General features: G+C 35.2%; 3 protein-coding genes across 3 annotated transcripts in view; 1 reads left to right on the top strand and 2 right to left on the bottom strand.

Moving 5' to 3' along the window:
* Positions 1-1,246: 1,246 nt before the first annotated feature.
* Positions 1,247-9,028, bottom strand: LOC110761644 (protein STRUBBELIG-RECEPTOR FAMILY 6). Its single transcript, XM_021964179.2, has 16 exons — positions 8,535-9,028; positions 6,632-6,764; positions 6,458-6,529; positions 6,297-6,362; positions 6,129-6,200; positions 5,969-6,040; positions 5,544-5,615; positions 5,389-5,454; positions 5,219-5,281; positions 4,831-5,135; positions 4,010-4,293; positions 3,380-3,651; positions 3,034-3,166; positions 2,065-2,201; positions 1,821-1,977; positions 1,247-1,653 (listed from the first exon to the last, which is right to left on the bottom strand). Exons 1-16 carry the CDS (start codon positions 8,629-8,631, stop codon positions 1,501-1,503), a joined length of 2,154 nt encoding a protein of 717 aa, XP_021819871.1. The 5' UTR covers positions 8,632-9,028; the 3' UTR covers positions 1,247-1,500.
* Positions 9,029-13,757: 4,729 nt separating this feature from the next.
* LOC110761708 (alpha/beta-Hydrolases superfamily protein) lies at positions 13,758-17,245 on the top strand. Its single transcript, XM_021964257.2, has 5 exons — positions 13,758-14,469; positions 15,119-15,339; positions 15,464-15,497; positions 15,602-16,362; positions 16,757-17,245. The coding sequence occupies exons 1-5, from the start codon at positions 14,127-14,129 to the stop codon at positions 17,012-17,014; spliced, it is 1,617 nt and encodes a 538-aa protein (XP_021819949.1). The 5' UTR covers positions 13,758-14,126; the 3' UTR covers positions 17,015-17,245.
* A 3,605-nt stretch (positions 17,246-20,850) lies between these two features.
* Positions 20,851-21,333, bottom strand: part of LOC110761676 (ATPase 10, plasma membrane-type) — a 6,792-nt gene continuing 6,309 nt past the window's right edge. Inside the window, exon 22 of the mRNA XM_088250161.1 lies at positions 20,851-20,913. Coding sequence (XP_088106287.1) covers positions 20,851-20,913 — 63 coding nt within the window. The remainder of the gene's footprint in view (positions 20,914-21,333) is intronic.

Genomic DNA, 21,333 nt, shown 5'->3' with positions numbered 1-21,333 from the left:
TTCCCTTCTACTTTCCCATATGCAAGACAACGATTTCTCACGCCTAGGCTTACCAAACATGGGAAAACAATTGATTTCCTAACCCCAAACCTCCTTTTCCATGAACCAAACAGGCCTTGCGGCCTTGCTTGGGTTCAATCTCAGTATCTCAGCCTATCTTGTGCTCATTCATCCTGCCTTGGTTGTCTCATCTTATTTGTTCTTTTTGTGCTGACGACCATAAATAAAATAAATTTTCTCATATAAACGGCTCTTGAGTTTAGGACAAGCTTATCATAAAATTCAAACAATGCTAACAGCAAATCATCTCGAGTCCATCCACGCTTATAAAATTCCGTCTTCTATGCCCATTTTGATGCCAATATAAACTGCGGGCTCTTGAAAAAACTTGCAACTTTTTCGCCCTGGAGAAAACTTGTGATGAGATCACAAGAAGGTATGATAGTTCTCTCTAAGCTTCGAAATGCCAGCAGAACCGAAAAACTCAAGCTTGGGCAAGAGGGTCTTCTCAGCATTTGCTAGGACCAGTTTTGGGCTGTCAAGTTGAGAGAGTAAGGGGTTTGTAACTTAAGTAGTTCAGAGTATTTACCTCTACATCCGAGGTCCTAGGTTTGATTCCTCCTCCAAAGTTGAAAGATGCGGGTGTCACTGAGTCCATTCCATGGTGTTAGAGAAGATTAAGAACCGAGTTTTGTCTTCAAGTATTGAACTGCACCCTCTTATTAGTGAGGGAGAGTTTTGGGGACAACCATGAGTCTTTAAGCGAGGAAGGAAGCTGTAAAAGAGCGACCTTGACCTTGACCTACTTATTGTGGTTTACCTAATATGATTTTGTTGAGGAATATGATATGATTGTGAAAATAGGTTTCTTTTGAAGAAATGCAAATGGGTCATTGAGCAACCAACAATTCTACAACTTGGAAGCAGTAATTGCAATCTTTTACAACAATTGAAGCTCTCAAGCATAACTGCAATGTACCAAAACAATACAATGCTCTAGTTGTAAATCAAAATCACATTTTATACGTTCTCAAATTTAGGGAGGATGGATAGGAATGATTCCTTCCTTCAAACCATTTGATTGGAAAGGAAAAATGAATTTAAGTTTAGTTTATTTACTTCAATATCGTACAGATACAAGAGAAATCAGGTGCATCAAGATTCAAGAGGCCTATATGCTTCTGTTCTGCAAACTGATGTAGTGATGTTGCATGGCGCATGATTTGATTTTATTGTATACATACTGTGAGAAATAAAAATGAAAGACGACTTTATCATTTGAAACAAGCTCCAAACCGTTTTGGGCAGCACCAGTTCAAGTTTGCAAAATATTCAACAAGGAAAGAACTACCTCAACCATGTAAAATATTAACAAACATATGCTACCAAGCGTGTAGGCTCAGTAACATATGGTGTAGCCAAGGTGAATATGAACTCAAAATGTATGCTTTTCTTGCGGCATGTCCTCAAGTGTATCAGCATTGTCCCCTTGTGCTTTCCTCAAGACATGTCGTCCTGTCCATTGGCGTTGTCGCCTCTCTGGGATCCTCCTTGATCATTTCCAACTGTTCTCCTGCTCATGTTAGCTCGCTGCACCAACCGAACCAATGCTTCAACCACTTCCGACATAGGAGGTCGGAACTCAGGCTCGGGCTGCACCAAAATGTGGTAGTTAAGGATCAGATGTTCACTTCAGTGCAGAAAAAGCAAAACCCAAAGCCTATATCTTATATTTTAAACAGAAGCTAGCTGACAGTTGTCATTCATGCCTTAACGAGTTAGACATTATTCAATTTAGTATAAACTCCAAAATACATTACCTGGACACAAAGGGCAATCACATCAGCAAACCGTGACAGAGATTTAACTGGATAGAGCCCCTTGAGTGCTGGATCTACCATTTTCGAAAGAGCGTCAATATCATGGAGCTGGGGTGTTGCCCATCGAACCAGAGATTGTTCAGATCTAGGCTTCGAGCTGTTAAGGAATTTTCATACAACAATTAGCTTCACCAATCGTTAAAAGTGATTATATTATTAATACTATTTTTATGTCAACACTTACCTATCAAATGGTTTCCGTCCACTAATAAGCTCCAGCATAACCACTCCAAAACCGTAGACATCACTCTTTAGATTATATTGACCAGACATTGCAACCTCAGGTGCACTGTACCCAGATCCCGCATTGTGCTCCAAGGCCTGCTCATGTTATACTTAAAACATCAGAATTTTCCCACAAAATCAATGATCAATTCATTTGATTCAACAAGAATGGACATGGGTTCTGCTAAGTGGTCAACAATATCCATCTGCAGACAATCATCAATGGCCGTCACTTCATTCAATGAAGTGAAGCTATGAAGTCTCAGCACATTTTAAGGCATAAAGTTGGTGTTTCACCAAGGAGTTCCACATGAATTTTTCCTTGCTAACAAATAAAACTCATGGAAGCCTACAGGAGATCTGACAAGTCTGCTACTGCCTTATTTCGCTAGGTCCATTTTATGTAAATGTTAGACATAGAATCTTACTACTCAGAATCTCTGACATCTGATTGGTGCATCTGAGTTTGCTTACAAGTGTTTGCAAATCCTGGTAATTACAATTTATAATCATCTACAATGTCCCAATACAGCTATTCCGTTGGGACACAATTTCACATAATGGAATCACCAGTTCAAGTTGTATATATATATATATATATATATATACTAGCCTCTCCGCACACGCTTTTGCACCTGCGAGAGGCTTTTTAAAAAAAAAATTAAATTTATTTTAGAATTAAAAAAGATAATGGGTAGTTGTGTTCCATAAAAATAGGATCCATTATCTGATTTTCTTTTAATTTTAATTTTTTTAAATATGAAAAAGTGTGAATTTACCATATTATCCTCATTTAATTAATAATTTCAATTCTTAATGTTTGCATTAACCAAGGGCATTTTCTGGTATTTTGAATGTTTTATCATTCTCTGCCAAGCTTTATATATATATATTTTTTAAATGAAGTATAACAGATCTCAAACTGAACCTGATCAGCATTGGGGATAAAGCTTGCGAGGCCAGTGTCTGAAAGATGAGGGTTGAGCTCCACATCCAGTAATATGTTGGCTGACTTTATATTTTTGTGAATAATTGATGGTGAGCAAACTTCATGCAAGTACCTTTAAAAAAAAAAGCATTGTGAGTACCAGAAACACTTCATTCTCATTTGTCAAAAAAATATTTAAAGTACCGGTCATAGAGATTTGACACCCCCTGAAATCAAGGTTTCAAAAATGAGTTCAAGCTTATATTTATAAGAAATGCAACCATCTAATTATATCCAACTTTCATGTCTAACTTTCAATTTGACCATTTACCCACTAACAACTTACTCTAGTGCCCGTGCAGTCCCCAAAGCAATCTTGACCCTAGAGTTCCATGTCAATGGCTTGTTGTAGTCATCTGATAGATGCAGGAAGTCATGCAGCGAACCACTTTTATGGAACTCATAGACTAGCAGGTGCTGTCCATGCTCTGAACAGTAACCCACCAGCTCCGTTACATTCGGGTGATGCAACTGGGAGATGTTCGAAACAATCTCTGTGAAATCTTCTGACAACTCACTAGGAAGGACAGATGAATCTATTTTCTTCACAGCAAGAACCTATAATATTGTTAAAAGAATTAACAAATTAATATCATTTATGTTTAGTCTTTTAGAAACAATTGGAATTGGAGTATTTGATAAATAAGAAAAAAGAAATTCAACAAATGCTTAACCAACCATATAGGCATGCAGCATTTATACTCTCTGGAGCATTCACTGTGTGTGTGCGCATGAAAGCACAACCCATGTGCCCACGCGGGCAAGGCAAAAGAGAGAGCCACAGACAGGATATTAAAGAAGGAAAAGCACTACTCTTTGAACTCGATATAAAGGGAAATTGACAATGAATCAAAAGAGATTATATTTTTCCAATCTCAATTGCATGGCAAATAGATTAATTAGGTAAAAAGTGTACCTTCCCATCATCAAATTGAGCGCGATAAACACGTCCAAACGACCCCTCACCAAGAAGGTTTTCAACGTTAAAGCTGCCAGTAGCAATCTGCAGGTCTGCTATTGAATATGAGGTCACATTTAAAGGAGCTGTGCTGGTTTTCTTGACCACAATGGGCTTCTTTGAGAAATCTTCTTCATCAAATGATTTATGACGATCCACTGGTGGGGGTCTAAGATTTATTGTGGCAGGAGTATCAAAGGTCTTCATGTCCAACGTGGCAGGGGTTTGTACAGATTTCATTTCTGCATTGGAGTGCCACAGACATGGCAGTAAACATTCAAAAACAACCATGGAAAGTAAAAAATGGTTCAACAAAGAACTTGTAGATCTGAACAAACATAATTGAAATGTTTCTATAGCTTATATGCATCACTAATTTCAAAAGTTTAAGGCTTGGTCCTTTTTCTGTAATTTCAATTAAAAAAAGGTTTGTGAATAAACTGAATCTACAGACATCGAAACATTGGCACAGGCTTTGCCAACAAACGTGTTCAGTACACTGCATGTTTGAAAATCAACCAAAAAAAGAACTGCATGTTTGAAAAGTTCCTTGGCATTAATAGTAGTTTTATTTACAACACCATAGATCTCGATCATTTACTTTCACTTGAATGATTTGCAACATGAACTAATAAACTCGGCAGGTATTTTGCAGAAAATAATGAAATTCAAATCCAGTTACAACAGCATAGCAAACCCCAACAGAAATGATAGGTAAGACGCAGAAAATTTTCTGATAATGCTCAACTGAATGTAAGATGTAGAAAAATTGTAGGTACCTTTTACTTCACTTGCAAGGGGAGCAAAGGGCTGACTATCAAACTTCTCCACGTCTGAGGACAACCTCCTCGATCTTCTCTTTATGATAAAGAATGCGACAACCCCCGTGACTACCAAAAGAGATATCACTATTCCTGCTATACCACCACCTCCTATTCCTGATTTCTTTCCACCTTCACCTGCACCACCTTTTGATGGTGAGCCATTGCTGCCAGATTTGTGATTTCCGTTGTTCTTGCTGGCTGGAGGTGTACCAGGTGGAGGTGGGGGTGCAGGGCCTGAGTTCCATTGGTTTCCATCCTTCCTGTCGTGAGATTTCTTAGAATCATATAATGAACAGATTCATTCCAGATTTAAAATAACAGTAGCTAATAATAGAATGCTTACTCCAGATTAATGTTTTTCAACTGCTCTGGAATCCAGCCAGTAAACTGGTTATTTTGAATATTCCTAAGAAACATAAACAAAAGCGCTTTAATGGGCTGAAGGCCAGGACACTGAGGAAAGAGAGGGAGAAGGAGCAATGAATATCCGTGTAAGTTGTATGGATATCTCACAAATTTTCAAGGGGGAGATTGGCAAGGACATTAATGGTCCCTGTAAGCTGGTTATTCTGCAAATACCTGAAAGAAGAGAAATTCCAGGGAAGAGTCAAGACAAAAACTAGATAATTATACCATAATGAATTAATAATAAAACTTTCAATACTTACATTGTGGTCATACTTGAGAGGGAGCTTAAACTCTCAGGGAGGTTACCTGACAGAGAATTGAAAGATAGATCCCTGAAGCAAAGAATAGAAACTATCGTCATTTGATCCCTTAGCAAAACCAACTTGAAAATATTATAACGACTTGTTTAATTTCTGAGCATTATACCACACACATTGAAGAAGGTGATTGACAATTGAAGAATTTCAAAGAAAAACATAACTAGATACAGAGATATCCCAGGCGTACATTATAAAGATATTCAAAGATTGTTATTGACAGATTATAAAATATCGTATACTGCGAATGACATTACAGTTTCTTTTAGAAGAAGGGAATGGCTGATTTGCAAATTATGCACTTGCACCAACGTAGACAGCAATGCAAGCTACTCCTTATGTAAAACAAAGATAGAAGGAGAACTCACAATGTGGATAGGTAAGAGAGCTTTCCAAAAATGTCATCCACCTGGTTCTGAAGCTGATTGTGACTGATGTTCCTGCAGTTCCCAAAAGAAAATGAAATTGGTTTACTTTAAACATTTTGTATAAGTTGTGACAAGAAATTGCAAAGAATCATTTACTTACAGATATTCAAGAGAAGTTATCAGAGAGATGGAATAAGGGATGCCTTGATTGAAGTTATTAGCAGCAAGGTTTCTGCATGCCAAAAAATAGTCTATATTATCAAAAACAAAAATCAGAAGTGGAATAATAAACAAGAAAACAGTAGATTAATGTGTTTATGAAGCATACAATCGAGTCATGTTTGGAGGAAGTGAATAAGGTATACTGCCTTGGAGATTATTATGGCTCATGTCTCTGCAAAATTTGTCAAATACTCAAATCACAAGATCAAGCTAATGCAGTAAAAAAAAAAAATTGATCAACTTGACATATATGACCATTGATCTTACAGGTTGGTTAATGCTGTCAAACTCTGAAACGAAGACCACAATGTTCCCGAAAGTTGAAGATTTGATACATCACTGATTAAAAATAAAATAAAAATACCAATGACAGAATAGGTATCAGAAATCAGCACAAAGGTGGAAATATCCAGGGAAACAAATGAGGAAGTAGGGAATCACATTTCCGTTATTCGTGAGCCCGAGCACTTAACACCTTTCCAAGACTGGCCGCATGGATCATCACCACTTGCACTCCACTGGGTTAGCTGAGATGGGGAGTTTAAGCTACTATACAAGGCCTTCAGAGCAGAAACTGTGCACATAACATGCCACAGGAAAAGTCAATACAAGCAAAGCTAGATATGGACTATGAATGAACAAGCATGCTAACTAATTGATAGAATCTAAAAGATGCTTTCAATTAGGGGTGCCATGATCATGTCAGGTTAAGACACCAATGTTCAACTAATTGGATGAACACTAACAAGATATAAATTAATAATCATGTCAAAAGAAACAAAGAAGTTCATATTAAGTACCAGTAAACACATTACCAAAATATTCAAAATTAACCAATGAAATGAAACTGAAACTTAAAAAATCATATAAAAAATTACGAATAAATATTATTTTTATTTCATACACCTAAACAAGTTATAATAATGTTCAAAAGCTGATGGATTGTAAACTTTGAGTCACTGACTGAAGTTCCAAATCCACATGAAGATGATTGCTTATAGAATGGTTCACAGACAATGAAAACAAATTCTAGCATTAAAGAAACTACCTCTTGAAAAGACTAATACTTTTATCATGAAGTTCATATCACAAGGTTAGAAATTTATCCTGAAAATTTTTGTTGGTGAATTAGGTTTGCTGGGATCTTTTTGTTGCTGCTTATATCTTCTTTCAGAAACTTTGTTTCTGTACAGGGCTTGTTAAGCTTGAAGTTCTCTTGGTTTCTTTTGGTTGAGTAATAACAATTATCATCTTGGTTTGTTTTAAGTCTTCTAGTCTTCTAAGCAACTTTGATATTATTTTGATTTCAATTGCTCGTAAGTGAATCTACATCGTCTTTAGGCATGTCAACCTTTGATATGGTTGTTTCTGTGGTATGGTATGATAGTGAAAACATTGGTCAAATGATTGTGCTTATTAAAAAGACTGAGACATTCTTAAAAACAATATCGTTTTTGTGAATTTCTGATACTCCAGTTAAAGAAAGCACAAATCTTACAAATGGTAGGCTCCCTTGTGTTTTAGTTGATTAACTTATTAAAATACCAATGGTATACTTCAATCCCTTTCTTACAAATTGATGCATCTAAACAGGGAAATTAGAGAATCCAGAATTAAATCTCAGCCATGCTGAATAGGTTAGCCAAACCGACACTTCAAATCCTGGAACTTAGAATCATGTTTTTCAAATCCCATTCTTTTGAAATCCCTTGGTACTTTCAATTACCTGATCTAAACGCAAAGTGAAAATTGTAAATGTTAGAAAAGTAGCAATTGCAATTGCTTTTCATCATATCTCAAACTGGGAATTAAACGCTTTTAAAACGCAAAGTGGCAATGATAGTCATAAAGCGACAGCTAATTCTCACTTTGATAAAGAGAGAGAATAATTTCATTCTCTTTTCTGAAGCTCGAATTACATGAATGCGAAACAGCAATCACATAAAATCCCAGAATTTATTTATTTTAAATAAAATTAAGTGAGGCAAAGTAAAGCAACACCACTAATATCAGACCAGACTCTGCATATAAACAGTTCCTCTGATATTGCCCTTTCATTTACAGAAAGAACTCCACACCAAAAATAAATAACTCAAAATCAACAATATAAGCACAAATCTGAACCCAATAAGCAGTTGAAGGACCATTTCTAAAATACTAAAGAAAGTCAAATCTACAATGCATGTACTGTGTCTAGTATTCAACACAAATGGAGAAAAATAAAGCAGCAAAAATAATGCGGATGTGCCCAAGATTAGCTCATGAGAGTACAAACAAACTGGTATTAATTCAAAGAAACAGCAAAAAGGAAAAAGAGAGAAGAAGAGTTGGGTGAGACACTGACCATCATTTGGATCTGTGGCAGCATTGATGGAACTGGGACTCCATCCCAAAATGCAGATGCCGAACACCAGCAAAACCCACCTCCAAGTCTCCAACATCTCTCTCTCTCTCTCTTTCTTCTCTTTCAGCACTCACTCTCTGCCTATTCTAAACTTACCCACAGAACACAAATGCTAATGAAAGCTTGCCCCTTTTTGGGTGAATTGATTTTGTTTTCCCAAACAGATTTGTAATATATTTTATTCTTAAGTAGCCATGCCCAAACAAAGCTGGCAGGCACGATTTGCCAGAAGAATCCAAAGCCACAGAAAAGAAAAGCTTTTGTTTTTTTCTCTCTCTACTTCTTGGTCTTATTGCAATTTTCTATCTTTTCTTTTCTTTTTAGGTATGAGGAGGAAAATACACAATACTCTTGGTTGGTGTGTATGCACTAGCTGTGTGTAGCTAGGCCAACCCAACTCTATGTATAATTCATTGCTATATCATATTCACATTATTCTCTCTCTCCCTAATTATTTTCCAAATTTGATTTAACTATAATATAGAAAGTCACAGCTTTCATCAGCTTCACACGCTTTCATCAGTACTGGCCTTCATTTCATCATGACTGGGTGGCAACCAAGAAAAAAAAGATTAAAATCACCATGATGGATTTACTTTCACCAAAATGTCACCTTTTAGATGGAGAGAGATGAAAGTCACGAGATTCTCGTACATAAAAATCAAATCTTTTCTTTTTTTTCTCCTTTTTCCTGTTTTTCTCTCTCACATTCTGTGACAGTGGCATCAATTTTAGTTAACAGTTAGATTTGGTCTTGGATTAGATTTGGTAGATAATCAGTGACCCAATCAGCAGCGAAAGCAGGGCAGTAAACAGTGGCGATGGTGCCATATTGGATTCGACTGTATTGAATTGGACTGTGCGAAGTAGTCAACGTCAGAGCTGCTCCTGCTTCTGTTTTTACTGTCACCTATCTTTTACTTCACTTTTCTTTTCTTGTCCTTTGAATCTACGTACATGGCTGTTGTTTTGAGTTTGAGTACATTACTAAAATAAGGAAAGTATTTAAGACACTCTGCTAATATTTTTAATACAGTTCCTCCTTTTTTGGGTAAACGTTTATCAAACCATTGTATAAAAATTCAATAATTAAGTACATATAATTGTTCGGATATTTAGTTTGTCATTTTATTTTTTATTTGACAATTTGATATTTCAAACTACTGCAATTTAAGAGCAAAGAATTCGAATTCAAGTTTAAAAACACCGACGCACTATCTTGATCAACTGACCTGATTCGCATTTGCTTATTGTATTTGCTAATATTATTTATTTATAATAGGTCGTCTATCTTTTTCTTCTTTTTTTTGGCAAAGAGCATCATGCCGTCTACCATGTTCTTTAGTATTTAAAATTCAGATTTGTTTTTTAACTAATATATTGTATTTCAGTGGTAGGTGAAAGTGAAATAAACACACAAAGTCAAATCTCAACGAATCTTTTCTTAATTCTTCAATGAGGGGAATGATTATGGATAAAACTTTGTTTTGTTTTTTTTTTCTTCTCATTATGGATGATGCAAAGCAGACGCTCTTATTCCCCCTATAATCTATTGCCTAATGGACCGTGACATCTTTGGACAAATTTGAAATTTATTTTTTTTGGTCAATGACAAAATTGATTTTCAATATCTATGTTTTTGGTGAGGCAACCATAGACAATGAAGTATGAAATTTATTATAAGCATATAAAGAGGACGTATGAACGAGATCCAGCCTAACACAGACTTATGATGGTTAATGTAAGAAACATGTGGTTTCCCTTTAAACAAATTCAACTCCATATATTTGTTGCAATATGACTTTCTTTCTTCTATTAAAGGCACATATAGTCTATAGGGTCTTACATCGTATGTTAAATCAACAATAACCTTATTTATAATATTAGTTTCCATGTATTTTTTATACAAATTGTCAAAGAATATAAGTCATATATCGGAAATTTGACTAAAATACAAGATATAATGAATGGTTCCAGTACTGATATCACCGAGGCCTTTTAACATGGATATTCTATTTTAATTTAATCAAATATGCAGAGAGAAAATTCAAACTCGAGTATAGAGAGGGAATGCTCATTGTCACATTTCTAATTAGGGGGAATGCAAAAGGTTATTGTTGGTTCTAATGAACATTTGTCACATTTCCAATTAGAGGTAAGGAATGCTCATTCCATTTACTTAAATTTAAAAGACTTCAAGCCCTAGATCTTAAATTCCGTACACACGCATGACGCGATCCATAAAAGATCATTAAGATATGGGACTTGGAAACCTAAAATTTTTGTACATGGAATTTGAACTGAAAAACCTCATCTAAGAAGTGAAACCTAAATACCACTATGCCAAATTATATTATTAGGCTCCTACAATTTCAAAGTTGAACATATTTGACGTTTTCTTTAGGTTGCTTGCAGATTGCAATATCTTAATAATAATCTACCAGCCCCTGATTTATAATTAATCCCACAATTATGATCGTGGCAAACATTTTGGAGACATAATTTTATTACAAATATGGACAAGAATAAAGAATGAAATAGGCTGACAAGTGTTTACAGGTGGGACACGTGTAAATTCTTTTCTTCTGTTGAATGACAGAGCAATACCATACAAATTTAATTCTACTGATACAACTGCCAACAAATTCATTTCAAAATGCTTACGAAAAAGATAAACAATTTTTAAATAAATAAATAAATAAATAAGAAGGGGAAAAAATTGTGATTTGAAATTGATTTTTGTATTGAAAGTTGAAAGTGCTGGGTCATCTGATAACTAAATATTTAATCACCATCAGCTATCAATTAGCTAGCTAATAGTTGGAGACCACGCTTTTGTCTCTGTGCCGTGTAATATCAGAAACCTCCACGTTTGCATGGAGAGATGGAGACCCATGAGGACGTGGCCTCCTCTGTTTGTTCTTAGTCTTGTCGGCGGTCGGTGGCGTTTTTTGTTGACTCAGCAACTCCCTTTGGAAGCATCCTCTGCAACTAAACTCCCCTGCTTCATTGGACTTTAGTGTTCTTTTCTTTTTGGGTTGGTGTTTATTGGGCTTGAGTATGTTCCAAGCCCGTTGATAGAATGGAAGAATGAAGTATGAAATTTTTTGGGTTGCTTCAATTTTCTATCAAATTTGTTCACTAAAATTTGAGTGAGCGTGTTATGATTGGCTAAACCTAGATTCATGCAAAATGTGATGATATCGAAACATGTGTTATCAATGATTACGAGTAACTTTTTAGTGTGATTGTCATATCGTCACATAGAGTCACTAACTTACCTATATTACAACACGTAATGTAATTTTATCATTTCATCTATGTTACGGTACGTTATATATTACATGAATCAAAAACACCACGTGAACCGGTGAGTACCGCATTTGGTTAGATCAATAATTTTCATCTCTTTCTTTCTTTAACAAAAGTGGAGCTTTGGATTCAACTTTATAAGAAGTTTGGTAAGAAAACAGCAAAAGATAGATGCTGCAGGCCACGCCACCAGACACAGCACATGTAGCGTGTGAAAGAGAGAAATTATAACCCAATGATTGTGGTCTTATCCTTCGGAGGCAAAAGGACTCTGGAACATAATCAATTGCATAGGATTTATATACCAAACACCAACAAACCAAAAACTTGTATTTTTTCCCTCTCTATATTCTCAGTACTTGCACACATTCTCAGGGACCCCAATCTTTCCAATCTGTACATGGCAAGGCAATCCCGTCTGATTCAAAACCCAAGTTCTTGTTTTGATGCCAATGGGATTCAAATGGATCAGAATTGAGTAAAAGAAAACATTTCAAGTCACAATCCAAATGCCTGAACATCACGTTTTTTTGAAAAAATAATATTCTTTTTTTGGGACAAGAATGTTACGTAGAAGAGACAACAAGTAACAAAAATAAGAAGCCCATACAACTATTAACAAGAAAAAACAAGAAAACAAGTTGCACTTACAGACCATCTTCATATGGATAGCTTTTCTATGTAAAGCTTTTTTCGTTTTAAGAGCCACAGTGGGGAGGGTATGGCCATATAATGGCTATATATCTCCTTAGAGATGATGAGAGTGATAGAGAGAGACTGTAAATCCGTAACCTGATGTAGAACAAATGACTGAATGGATTGAAGAAAAATTGGAGCGAATGAATAAGGGAAAAAAGATGCAGCAGGAATTTATAGATTGGGCGTCTAAGCTCCGATTGAGTCGCATAATACCTTTCTGAAAAGGGAACGACGCCACGAGTCCAACCCCCTGCTTTGCTATGACATAAGGTGGATTTTGTGCTTATGAGGTCATTTGGGCTTCCAAAAGTATTTATAGGAAGAAGAACATTGTTGTAGACAAATTGGCTAGTTGGAGTCATAACCTGGATTTGGGTTTGTATCTGCTTGATGAGGCTCCTGATTGGCTTGGCTCTGTGTTGGTGTATGACCTGCTGGGGTTGTCTAAACCTCGTATGATTTGTGTCGTTTAGTTTCTTTGGTTGTTAGGGGTTCTTACCCCTCCCTTGTTCACCAAAAAAAAAAGGGCATTTAAAGATTGTAATCAATTTATAGACTTTTCGTTTATTTTCGGTTAAACTTTCAATAACTTCCCAGGGCAATCCAATGGGTGAGAATGATGTATTTAGACAGCCCTGGTGTATGGTTGGATTCAACTCATCTTTTATCAAAAAATACAAACAATGAGAATTTTCTCTCTAACTTTCTGGGGGATTCCAAGTTTATATTCTTTTCTAGGTTACACTTGTAACCTGTTTGCTTGTGCTGTGTCATAACCTGTAAGTTTTTATTTCCTAGTTTACATAATCGGCCATTTTATACCAAAGATATGTTTGTTGATTGTTGAAAATCAAAATTTTATAATTTTTTTCTTTTTTGTTGAGTACAATACAAACAATAGTTTAAATTATTGAAGAGGAGTTTCTCACACACACACTACCACTATGTCATGAGGATTCGAATTTGAGATCACTAAACTACAAATCAAGAACTTTTTTTCAATTGGCTAGATCTTATTGGCAAAATTATATAGCTTTTAAAATCGAAGGTTACAATAGTTAAAGAATGATCAAAATATGTCATTTGATAAAATCCCCAGAGAAAAGAAAGGGTGCGTGCGTGTATATCTGCTGCTTTGTATTATTGGGCATGTAGCTCTTCTTTATATCTACAACATTTGAGACACAATGATGACGACGAATACGACCTTATTTCGAGTTTAACGACAAATCTGTTATACGTAACCCTCCAAACCAAAACAAACAAATCCACAAACACAAACGCTTGTAGAAACAAATTAAAAGCTGCCAAACCAAAAACACTTGCACTCTGCTGCAGCTACCTATGCACACTTAACATCCTTTACCCATTTTTGCTTTCCTCCCCTTTCCAGAACAAAATCTTTTTCTTTTTTTTTCTTTTTTTTTATGAAATTATAAATACCCCATTCATTATTTCTCTCTTCCAACTTCAAAATCATTCGAAGTTTCAGACTCTTCCATAAAAACCAATTCAACTGCAATGGATAACCACCACAGCCATTTTGGAGTTGATCATGATGGTGATGATAAGTTTAGGTACCTGATCGTACGGCCAGAGAAGGGAGGGCTCAGGGACTTGTTTAGGTACTCAGTGTTGAAAAGGGTGGACAGTGGGGTTCGGTTTCTTGAGGGCTCAGACGAAGAAGTGGTGGGTAGAGTGGCAGGGGATCACAGATGGGTCATAGTGGTGTCCATAATTGCTCGGAAAATCATAGGCCTTTTTGGGAAGCCCCTGGAGTGGATTGGCTACCTTGTTGACTTCACCCTCAACCTCTTGTCTCTCAATGGAGGCCTCTTTGGCTTGCTCATAACTCTGCTTCATGGTAAACTCAGACACTGATCACATTTATTATTATTATTATTGCTACCCATTTGCTAATTTCTTCATTTTATATTATGTTTGTGAGTTTTAATGCTCTATTTGTATATATCATTATGTTGTTGCCACTGCACCCGACGACGACGTCCTAGGTTCGAGTCCCCCTCTCCAGTATCGCTCGTATCAGAAAATCATTATGTTGCCCCTGTAAATTTGTTTGTGTTTAGGCCTCTTTTGGGTTGTTATTTAACTTTTACTTGGGGGATTAAGTCATAGATGCATAATGACAAGAATTAAAATTACAGAATGAAAACATTGGAAACCATTTTCACTAACTAATGTGTTTTCTTGACTTGCTTGCTTTCTCTTCATAGTGAATGGAATTTCTTGTTTACTAAGGGACAAAAGCATATATAGGCAAACACAAAAAGTAAGGCTTTTTGGAAATTCTTTGCACATATCTTTTGTTTAGAATTTGTGCCTACCTGTATTGTATATGCCTTCATTCTATGGACAAAGGGTCTTGTGTACAAAATTTACAAATTTATGACCTTTTTGGGTTTTTCTTAATAAAAGGAATGTACTACAAACTGTTAATTCTCAATTAATCCTATTAGTGTAATTGCTTACTGTAATGGTGATTGGGGAAGCAGGAAAAGTCGTGGTGCCGCAGAGGGGCACAGAGACTTTCATAAGTACAATTGGACATTTAGATGGGCGGATAGACCTCTACAAGGGTGAAAACTTAGCAGAAACAAGCCTAAAAGCTGAACTGGGTAACAACAGGGCTCTCATGGATCTCTGTATGATGGCTGCCAAGTTAGCATATGAGAATGCACAAGTCGTTAGATATATCGTGGTTGACCATTGGAAGGCGAGCTATTCTTGTTCTCTTCTCTCTTTGTTTTTTGGCTATGTTTTAACCATATAAGGGGTTCAATATACTTTCAGTTGATCATTATAAATACTAATTAGTTTAATTTTGACAATGAAAGCAGATGCATTTTGTGAAATTCTACAATTGCTGGAATGGTAAGAAGTGCATTTTAAACATGACTTTTGGTCATCAAAAATTTCGAACTTACTTTTTGAGTCCAATTGATGTTTGTTCTCCTTTATTGTATGGTGCTTGATAGATTTCCAAAAGCAGATGTCCACCCAAGTGTTCATGCTTTGTGACAAGCCTAAAGATGCAAATTTGATACTGATCAGCTTCAGGGGAACAGAACCTTTTGATGCCGATGATTGGAGTACCGATTTTGACTACTCTTGGTATGAAGTTCCCAAATTGGGGAAAGTACACATGGGATTCTTAGAAGCCTTAGGCTTGGGGAATAGAACTAATGCTGTAACCTTCTACAATCAACTCATAGAGATGCAGAAAGAATTCACCCCTGCAAAATGTGTTGATGTTAGCCAAAGATCTTCAGAAGGTTCCAAAGCATCATCCTCAAACATTGATTCTCACATGAAACAAGGTGGAGGTGATCGGTATAGCAAGAAGATAGTTCCACCAGACATGGGGGAGAAGTCTGCATACTATGCTGTGAGAAGAAAGCTCAAGAGCTTACTTGAGGAGCACAAAAATGCAAAATTCGTAGTTACCGGGCATAGCCTCGGTGGGGCACTTGCCATACTGTTCCCATCAGTGCTGGTGTTGCACGAGGAGATGGAGCTGATGCAAAGGTTGCTGGGTGTGTACACATTTGGGCAGCCCCGGGTAGGTAATAGGAAACTGGGGAGGTACATGGAAGCCCATTTGAATTCTCCGGTCCCAAAGTACTTCAGGGTTGTCTACTGCAATGATCTTGTGCCCAGGTTGCCTTGCGACGACAAAACCTTCTTGTATAAGCATTTTGGGGTCTGCCTTTACTATGACAGCCAATTCAATGAACAAGTATGTATTCAAGCCTTTGCTTATACAGTTTGTTTAATTTTAGTACTATTAATTGTCCTCATATTCAATCCTGTCCACTGAATGCTCTGTAAACTAGTCGCCCGAATAATAAGAAATTTCCAACATTCTATCCTGCATTTCCTTGTTGATATGAAATGTCACTACGGACACATGCAATATGCAACATGCTTATTAAGATTAATGGCGCAATAGAAAGTTGCTGTTTGGTTTAAATTGGTTCATTGGGGACATATTGGTATGAGGGAATGCATGTTCATTGTGGGGTTGATGTCTTTCAACGCCTGAAATGAACCCTTTAGCTAACTTTCTTTAAGTTTCATCTTCTTCTTTTACTGAATTATTGTTTTCTTGTTTGACATATGCATCTTTCAAGAGAATGGAGGATGAACCAAACAAAAATTACTTTGGAATAAGATATCTGATACCAGAATATCTGAATGCTGTTTGGGAGCTGATAAGAGGTTTAACAATGGGCTACACATATGGATCAGAGTACAGAGAGGGTTGGTTCTCCATTTTGCTAAGGATTATAGGACTGGTGGCTCCTGGTGTCTCTGCACATTGCCCTACAAATTACGTCGATTTGGTGAGGCTGGGAAAGGAGCGCATTGTTCAGATGTCTTCTTTTTAAGAAGCTTTTCTTGCAGATGATGATAATATGGCTTCTGGTCATATGATAAATATAGTTCTGGCTTTAGTGTACAAGTAATGTACATTGTGAAGCTCTTTTTTACAGTCAAATTCCTTGTCACTAATAACAAAAATGGACCTAATAAGTCCTTACCCACAATTTAGGTGTGTATTCACATTCCTAAACTGTAGGGATTATTGATGAATATATTTTAGGTGCCTTGAAGAACAAGTACCCTAAGTTTATCTTCCTCTCTTAATCAAGCATGAAAAAGAGGTTGAAACACTAAAAGTATAAAAACTTCTATTTATGTTATATGCAAAGATTTATGCCACTACAGTTTTAAATGGTTATTCTTCTGAGCTGCACATAAGAGTAAATATATATATATATATATATATATTGGCAGAATATGGACGATGTTCGAAAAATCGCTAGTCGGTAAGTGGGCGGACGATGTTCGAAAAATTGCTAGTCGGTAAGTGGGCAGCATGCAGGGGCCTAGCCCTAGAGGAGTAATCGGGGCCTAGGCGTTTCTTTTTTCATTAATTATTTTGTATTATAAATTATAAATTTATACCAAAATTAATATTAAAAAAAAGTATATATGTAAGTCATATGATATATATATGCTTTGATATAAAGCAGGGTGTTGAAATAAAAACACAATTGGGTTATGTTTTAGTATATGGCCCGAAGCCCATAAGAGAACCTTGTTAAAATGCATAAGTGAAACACATCGTTTCACTAACCCTATCTCTCATCTTTGTGAAATCTTTTGGGTGTCTTAATTAAATTTCTCCATAGCTCAAGAGCCCTATCCATTACTATTAGGCCATTACTCGAGTATCTAATATGTTGTGACTTTTCGATTTTTTTACTTTTCCAGAGTTATTATCCGTATAAAGATTTTAGCACTTTCATGTTTAATAATGTATTATACACTTACGCACGTATTTCTCATGTTTAATACATGTATTTTTTTTACAAAAATTTCAATAAGACACACAAAATTCACATATTATACACATAATTCTCACATATTATTGAATAAAAATAATATATATTTTTAAAATGGTATAGCCGCGCTGCTTTACTCAGTTTTTTCCTAATTGTTTCTAGCGAAATTTGTGTGTTTATCTATCCGACTATACAAGAATGACGATATGAATGTTCTCTGCGAATTTACAGGACAAACTCAATCAGACAAAAACATTATATGATATTTGAATTTTAAAAATAATTCAAATAATTAGTTAATTAATTAACTAATCGGGTTTAATTTAAATCACAAAGTAGGCCAATCTTTTGATTAATTAAATATATATTAATTAAACATTATACATATAATTCTCACATATTATTGAATTAAAAAAAAAATGGTATAGCCGAACAGCTATACTCAGTTTTTTCCTAATTGTTTTAAAAAATAGTATCGCCGCCCGGCTATACGCTTTTATAATTTTTTTTAAAAACATATCGCCGCACAGCTGTACTCTTTTGACACGTGGCGCATAGGCGCTGGGCGGGTTCTCTCTCTCTCTCTCTCTCTCTCTCTCTCTCTCTCTCTCTCTCTCTCTCTCTCTATATATATATATATATATATATATATATATATTCCGGCTATACTATTTTTTTGAATTTTTTAAGAAATAGTGTAGCCGTGCGGCTATACTTGTTTTTCCTAATGTTTAAAAAAAATAGTATAGCTGATCGGCTTTAGAGTTTTGACACGTGACACCTAGGCGCTGGGAATGTCCTTTTTTAATATAAATAGTATAGCCAGGCGGCTATACTGTTTAAAAAGAAAATTTAATTCGGGAAATTTCGCCGGCATAGACCTGTGCCGACGAACTTTCATCTGGACAGTTTTTAAAAAAAGATTTTTAAAATATAAAATTAGTTTCTTTACTTTTGTTTTTTTGCCTACTTCTTTAATTTAATATATGTAATTAAGTAATATGTTAGCCTTTTTGAATTACTTTAAGGAAGATTCATTATTATACCTAATATAGGAGCCCAAATTATAAAAAAAAACTTTATATGAAATGGACTTTAGAAACACACCCAAAGCCCATTTACAACATAACAAAAAGACTTTTAACTTCTTTTAAATTACAAAATTGCCATTGATTTCTTAAAACAATCTCAATCCCAAAACCTCATAAAAAATCCAAAAACACTCAATAGGGCATCAAAGTAATTTAATAATCAAAATTAAATTCAATAGGGCCAGTTATCATTTTTTGGATTTTTTTTGGGTTTGTTTATAGAAATTAAATGGTGTAGAGTTTATTTATAGTTTTAGTGCTAAGAATGGGTATATGACTAAATATCTCTTACTTTAATTAGTAATTATATTTGAATTATTATTTAATATATAAAAAAAATTAAAGAAAAAGTCCACAAAATAATTAATTTCTATTTATTAAGTATTTTGTGAAATCGTTTGGGTGTCTTAATTAAAGTTCTTCATAGCCCAAGAGCCTTATCCATTACTATTAGGCCATTACTCGAGTATTTATTGTCCCTTTTTTATTTTTTATTTTTCCAGAGTTATTATCTGTATAAAGATTTTAGTACTTTCACGTTTAATAATGTATTAATACACGTACGCACATATTTCTCATATTTAATTCAATAAGACACACAAAATTCACGTATTATATACATAATTCTCACATATTATTGAATAAAAATAATATATATTTTTAAAAATGGTATAGCCGCACGGCTTTACTCAGTTTTTTCCTAATTGTTTCTAGAGAAATTTGTGTGTTTATCTATGTGGTTATACAAGAATGATGATATGAATGTTCTCTGCGAATTTATAGGACAAACTCAATCAGACAAAAACATTGTATGATATTTTGAATTTTAAAAATAATTCAAATAATTAGTTAATTAATTAACTAATCAGGTTTAATTAAATCACAAAGCCCAAGAGTCCCAAGGCCAATCTTTTGATTAATTATATATATATTAATTAACCATTATACACATAATTCTCACATATTATTGAACAAATATAATATATATTTTAAAAAATGGTATAGCCGCTCGGCGGTACTCCTTTAAATTTTTTTAAAAAAAAATAGTATAGCCGCACAGCTGTACGCATTTGACGGGTCTCTATATATATATATATATATATAGTATCGCCGCCCGGCTATACTTATTTTTTTGAATTTTTTAAAGAAATAGTATAGCCGTGCGGCTATACGCGTTGTTTCTTAAAAAAAAAATAGTATAGCCACCCGGCTTTACGGTTTTGACACTTGGCACCTAGGCGCTGGGCTGGGCGCGTCTTTTTTTATATTTTTTATATATAAATAGTATAGCCGTGCTATACCTGTTAAAAGGAAAATTTACCATAATCTTTTTTTAAAATTTGATCTTCTTCAAGTACTAAATTTTCTTCTTCTTTTCTTTGACATATGCATACTTGAAGAGATTGGAGGATGAGCCAAACAACAATTACTTTGGATTGAGATACTTGATGCCAAAATATCTGACTGCTGTTTGGGAGCTGATAAGAAGTTTAACAATAGGCTACATATGAACCAGAGTTTAAAGAGGGATGGCTCTCCATTTTGGTAAGGATGACAGGACTGGTGTTTCCTGGTACCTCGGCACATTGCCTTACGGATTACATCAACTACGTGAAGCTTGGAAAGGGGCGCACATGCATCATTCAGATGTCCTCTTCCTAAATTATTTTTCCTTCAAATAATGCTAGATTTCTGTTATTAAGTCATGGGTTCAAGTGATTGGAATGCCTTCAGCCATGGATCATCATTTGATAATATGGCATTGCATTTGTAGTCCAAGAGTGTCTATATTGGTTTTGGCAGAACACTGATTTTGTTGTTGAAAAGAATGTGGAAAGGCAGATCTATCTACTCTCATTGAAGAATTTGAATAGATTCACCAACAGATAAATTTAGATGCTGTCTGTGGATTGTCCAAAGTCCAAAGAAAAAGACTAGAATATTTTCATTCATGTTCAATCTTCGACACAGTACCAAAAAAAGGAGCAACAATCTTCATTAGAGTGGCTACAAAATTCAATGTGTATTCCTCTTATGCAAGAGCAAACCGTACATGTTATACCAAAAAACAAAACCAAAAAAGAGAAAAAATTCCCCTGTTTGAGGTGGTTTATTAGTTTGAAGTTTCCTAATTATTACACAAAAACAGTTGGTCCCCTTTAACATATGAAAAATTGCAAGAAATAAATACTAGGAAAATGCGTTCTTTACTTTTAGCTCCCAAAGAATTGACAAGCATTACATAGATCACCTATTTCCTTCCCCAGA

Source organism: Prunus avium, chromosome 3 (genome assembly GCF_965620075.1).
Source record: "Prunus avium chromosome 3, drPruAviu1.hap1.1, whole genome shotgun sequence".
NCBI classification, from domain to species: Eukaryota; Viridiplantae; Streptophyta; class Magnoliopsida; order Rosales; family Rosaceae; genus Prunus; species Prunus avium.
The sequence above is the reverse complement of the archived record's forward strand: the minus strand, read 5'-3'. Positions and strand labels throughout refer to the sequence as shown.

Excerpts from the sequence above, each read along its gene's own strand:
- LOC110761644 (XM_021964179.2), bottom strand. The coding sequence starts at position 8,631 with ATGTTGGAGACTTGGAGGTGGGTTTTGCTGGTGTTCGGCATCTGCATT. Across the intron at positions 5,616-5,968 it reads CTCTCTTACCTATCCACATT|GGATCTATCTTTCAATTCTC; the intron begins GTGAGTTCTCCT and ends TCTTTGCTTCAG. Across the intron at positions 2,202-3,033 it reads TTATCCCCAATGCTGATCAG|GCCTTGGAGCACAATGCGGG; the intron begins GTTCAGTTTGAG and ends TAACATGAGCAG.
- LOC110761708 (XM_021964257.2), top strand. The coding sequence starts at position 14,127 with ATGGATAACCACCACAGCCATTTTGGAGTTGATCATGATGGTGATGAT. Across the intron at positions 15,498-15,601 it reads ATTCTACAATTGCTGGAATG|ATTTCCAAAAGCAGATGTCC; the intron begins GTAAGAAGTGCA and ends GGTGCTTGATAG. Across the intron at positions 16,363-16,756 it reads ACAGCCAATTCAATGAACAA|AGAATGGAGGATGAACCAAA; the intron begins GTATGTATTCAA and ends GCATCTTTCAAG.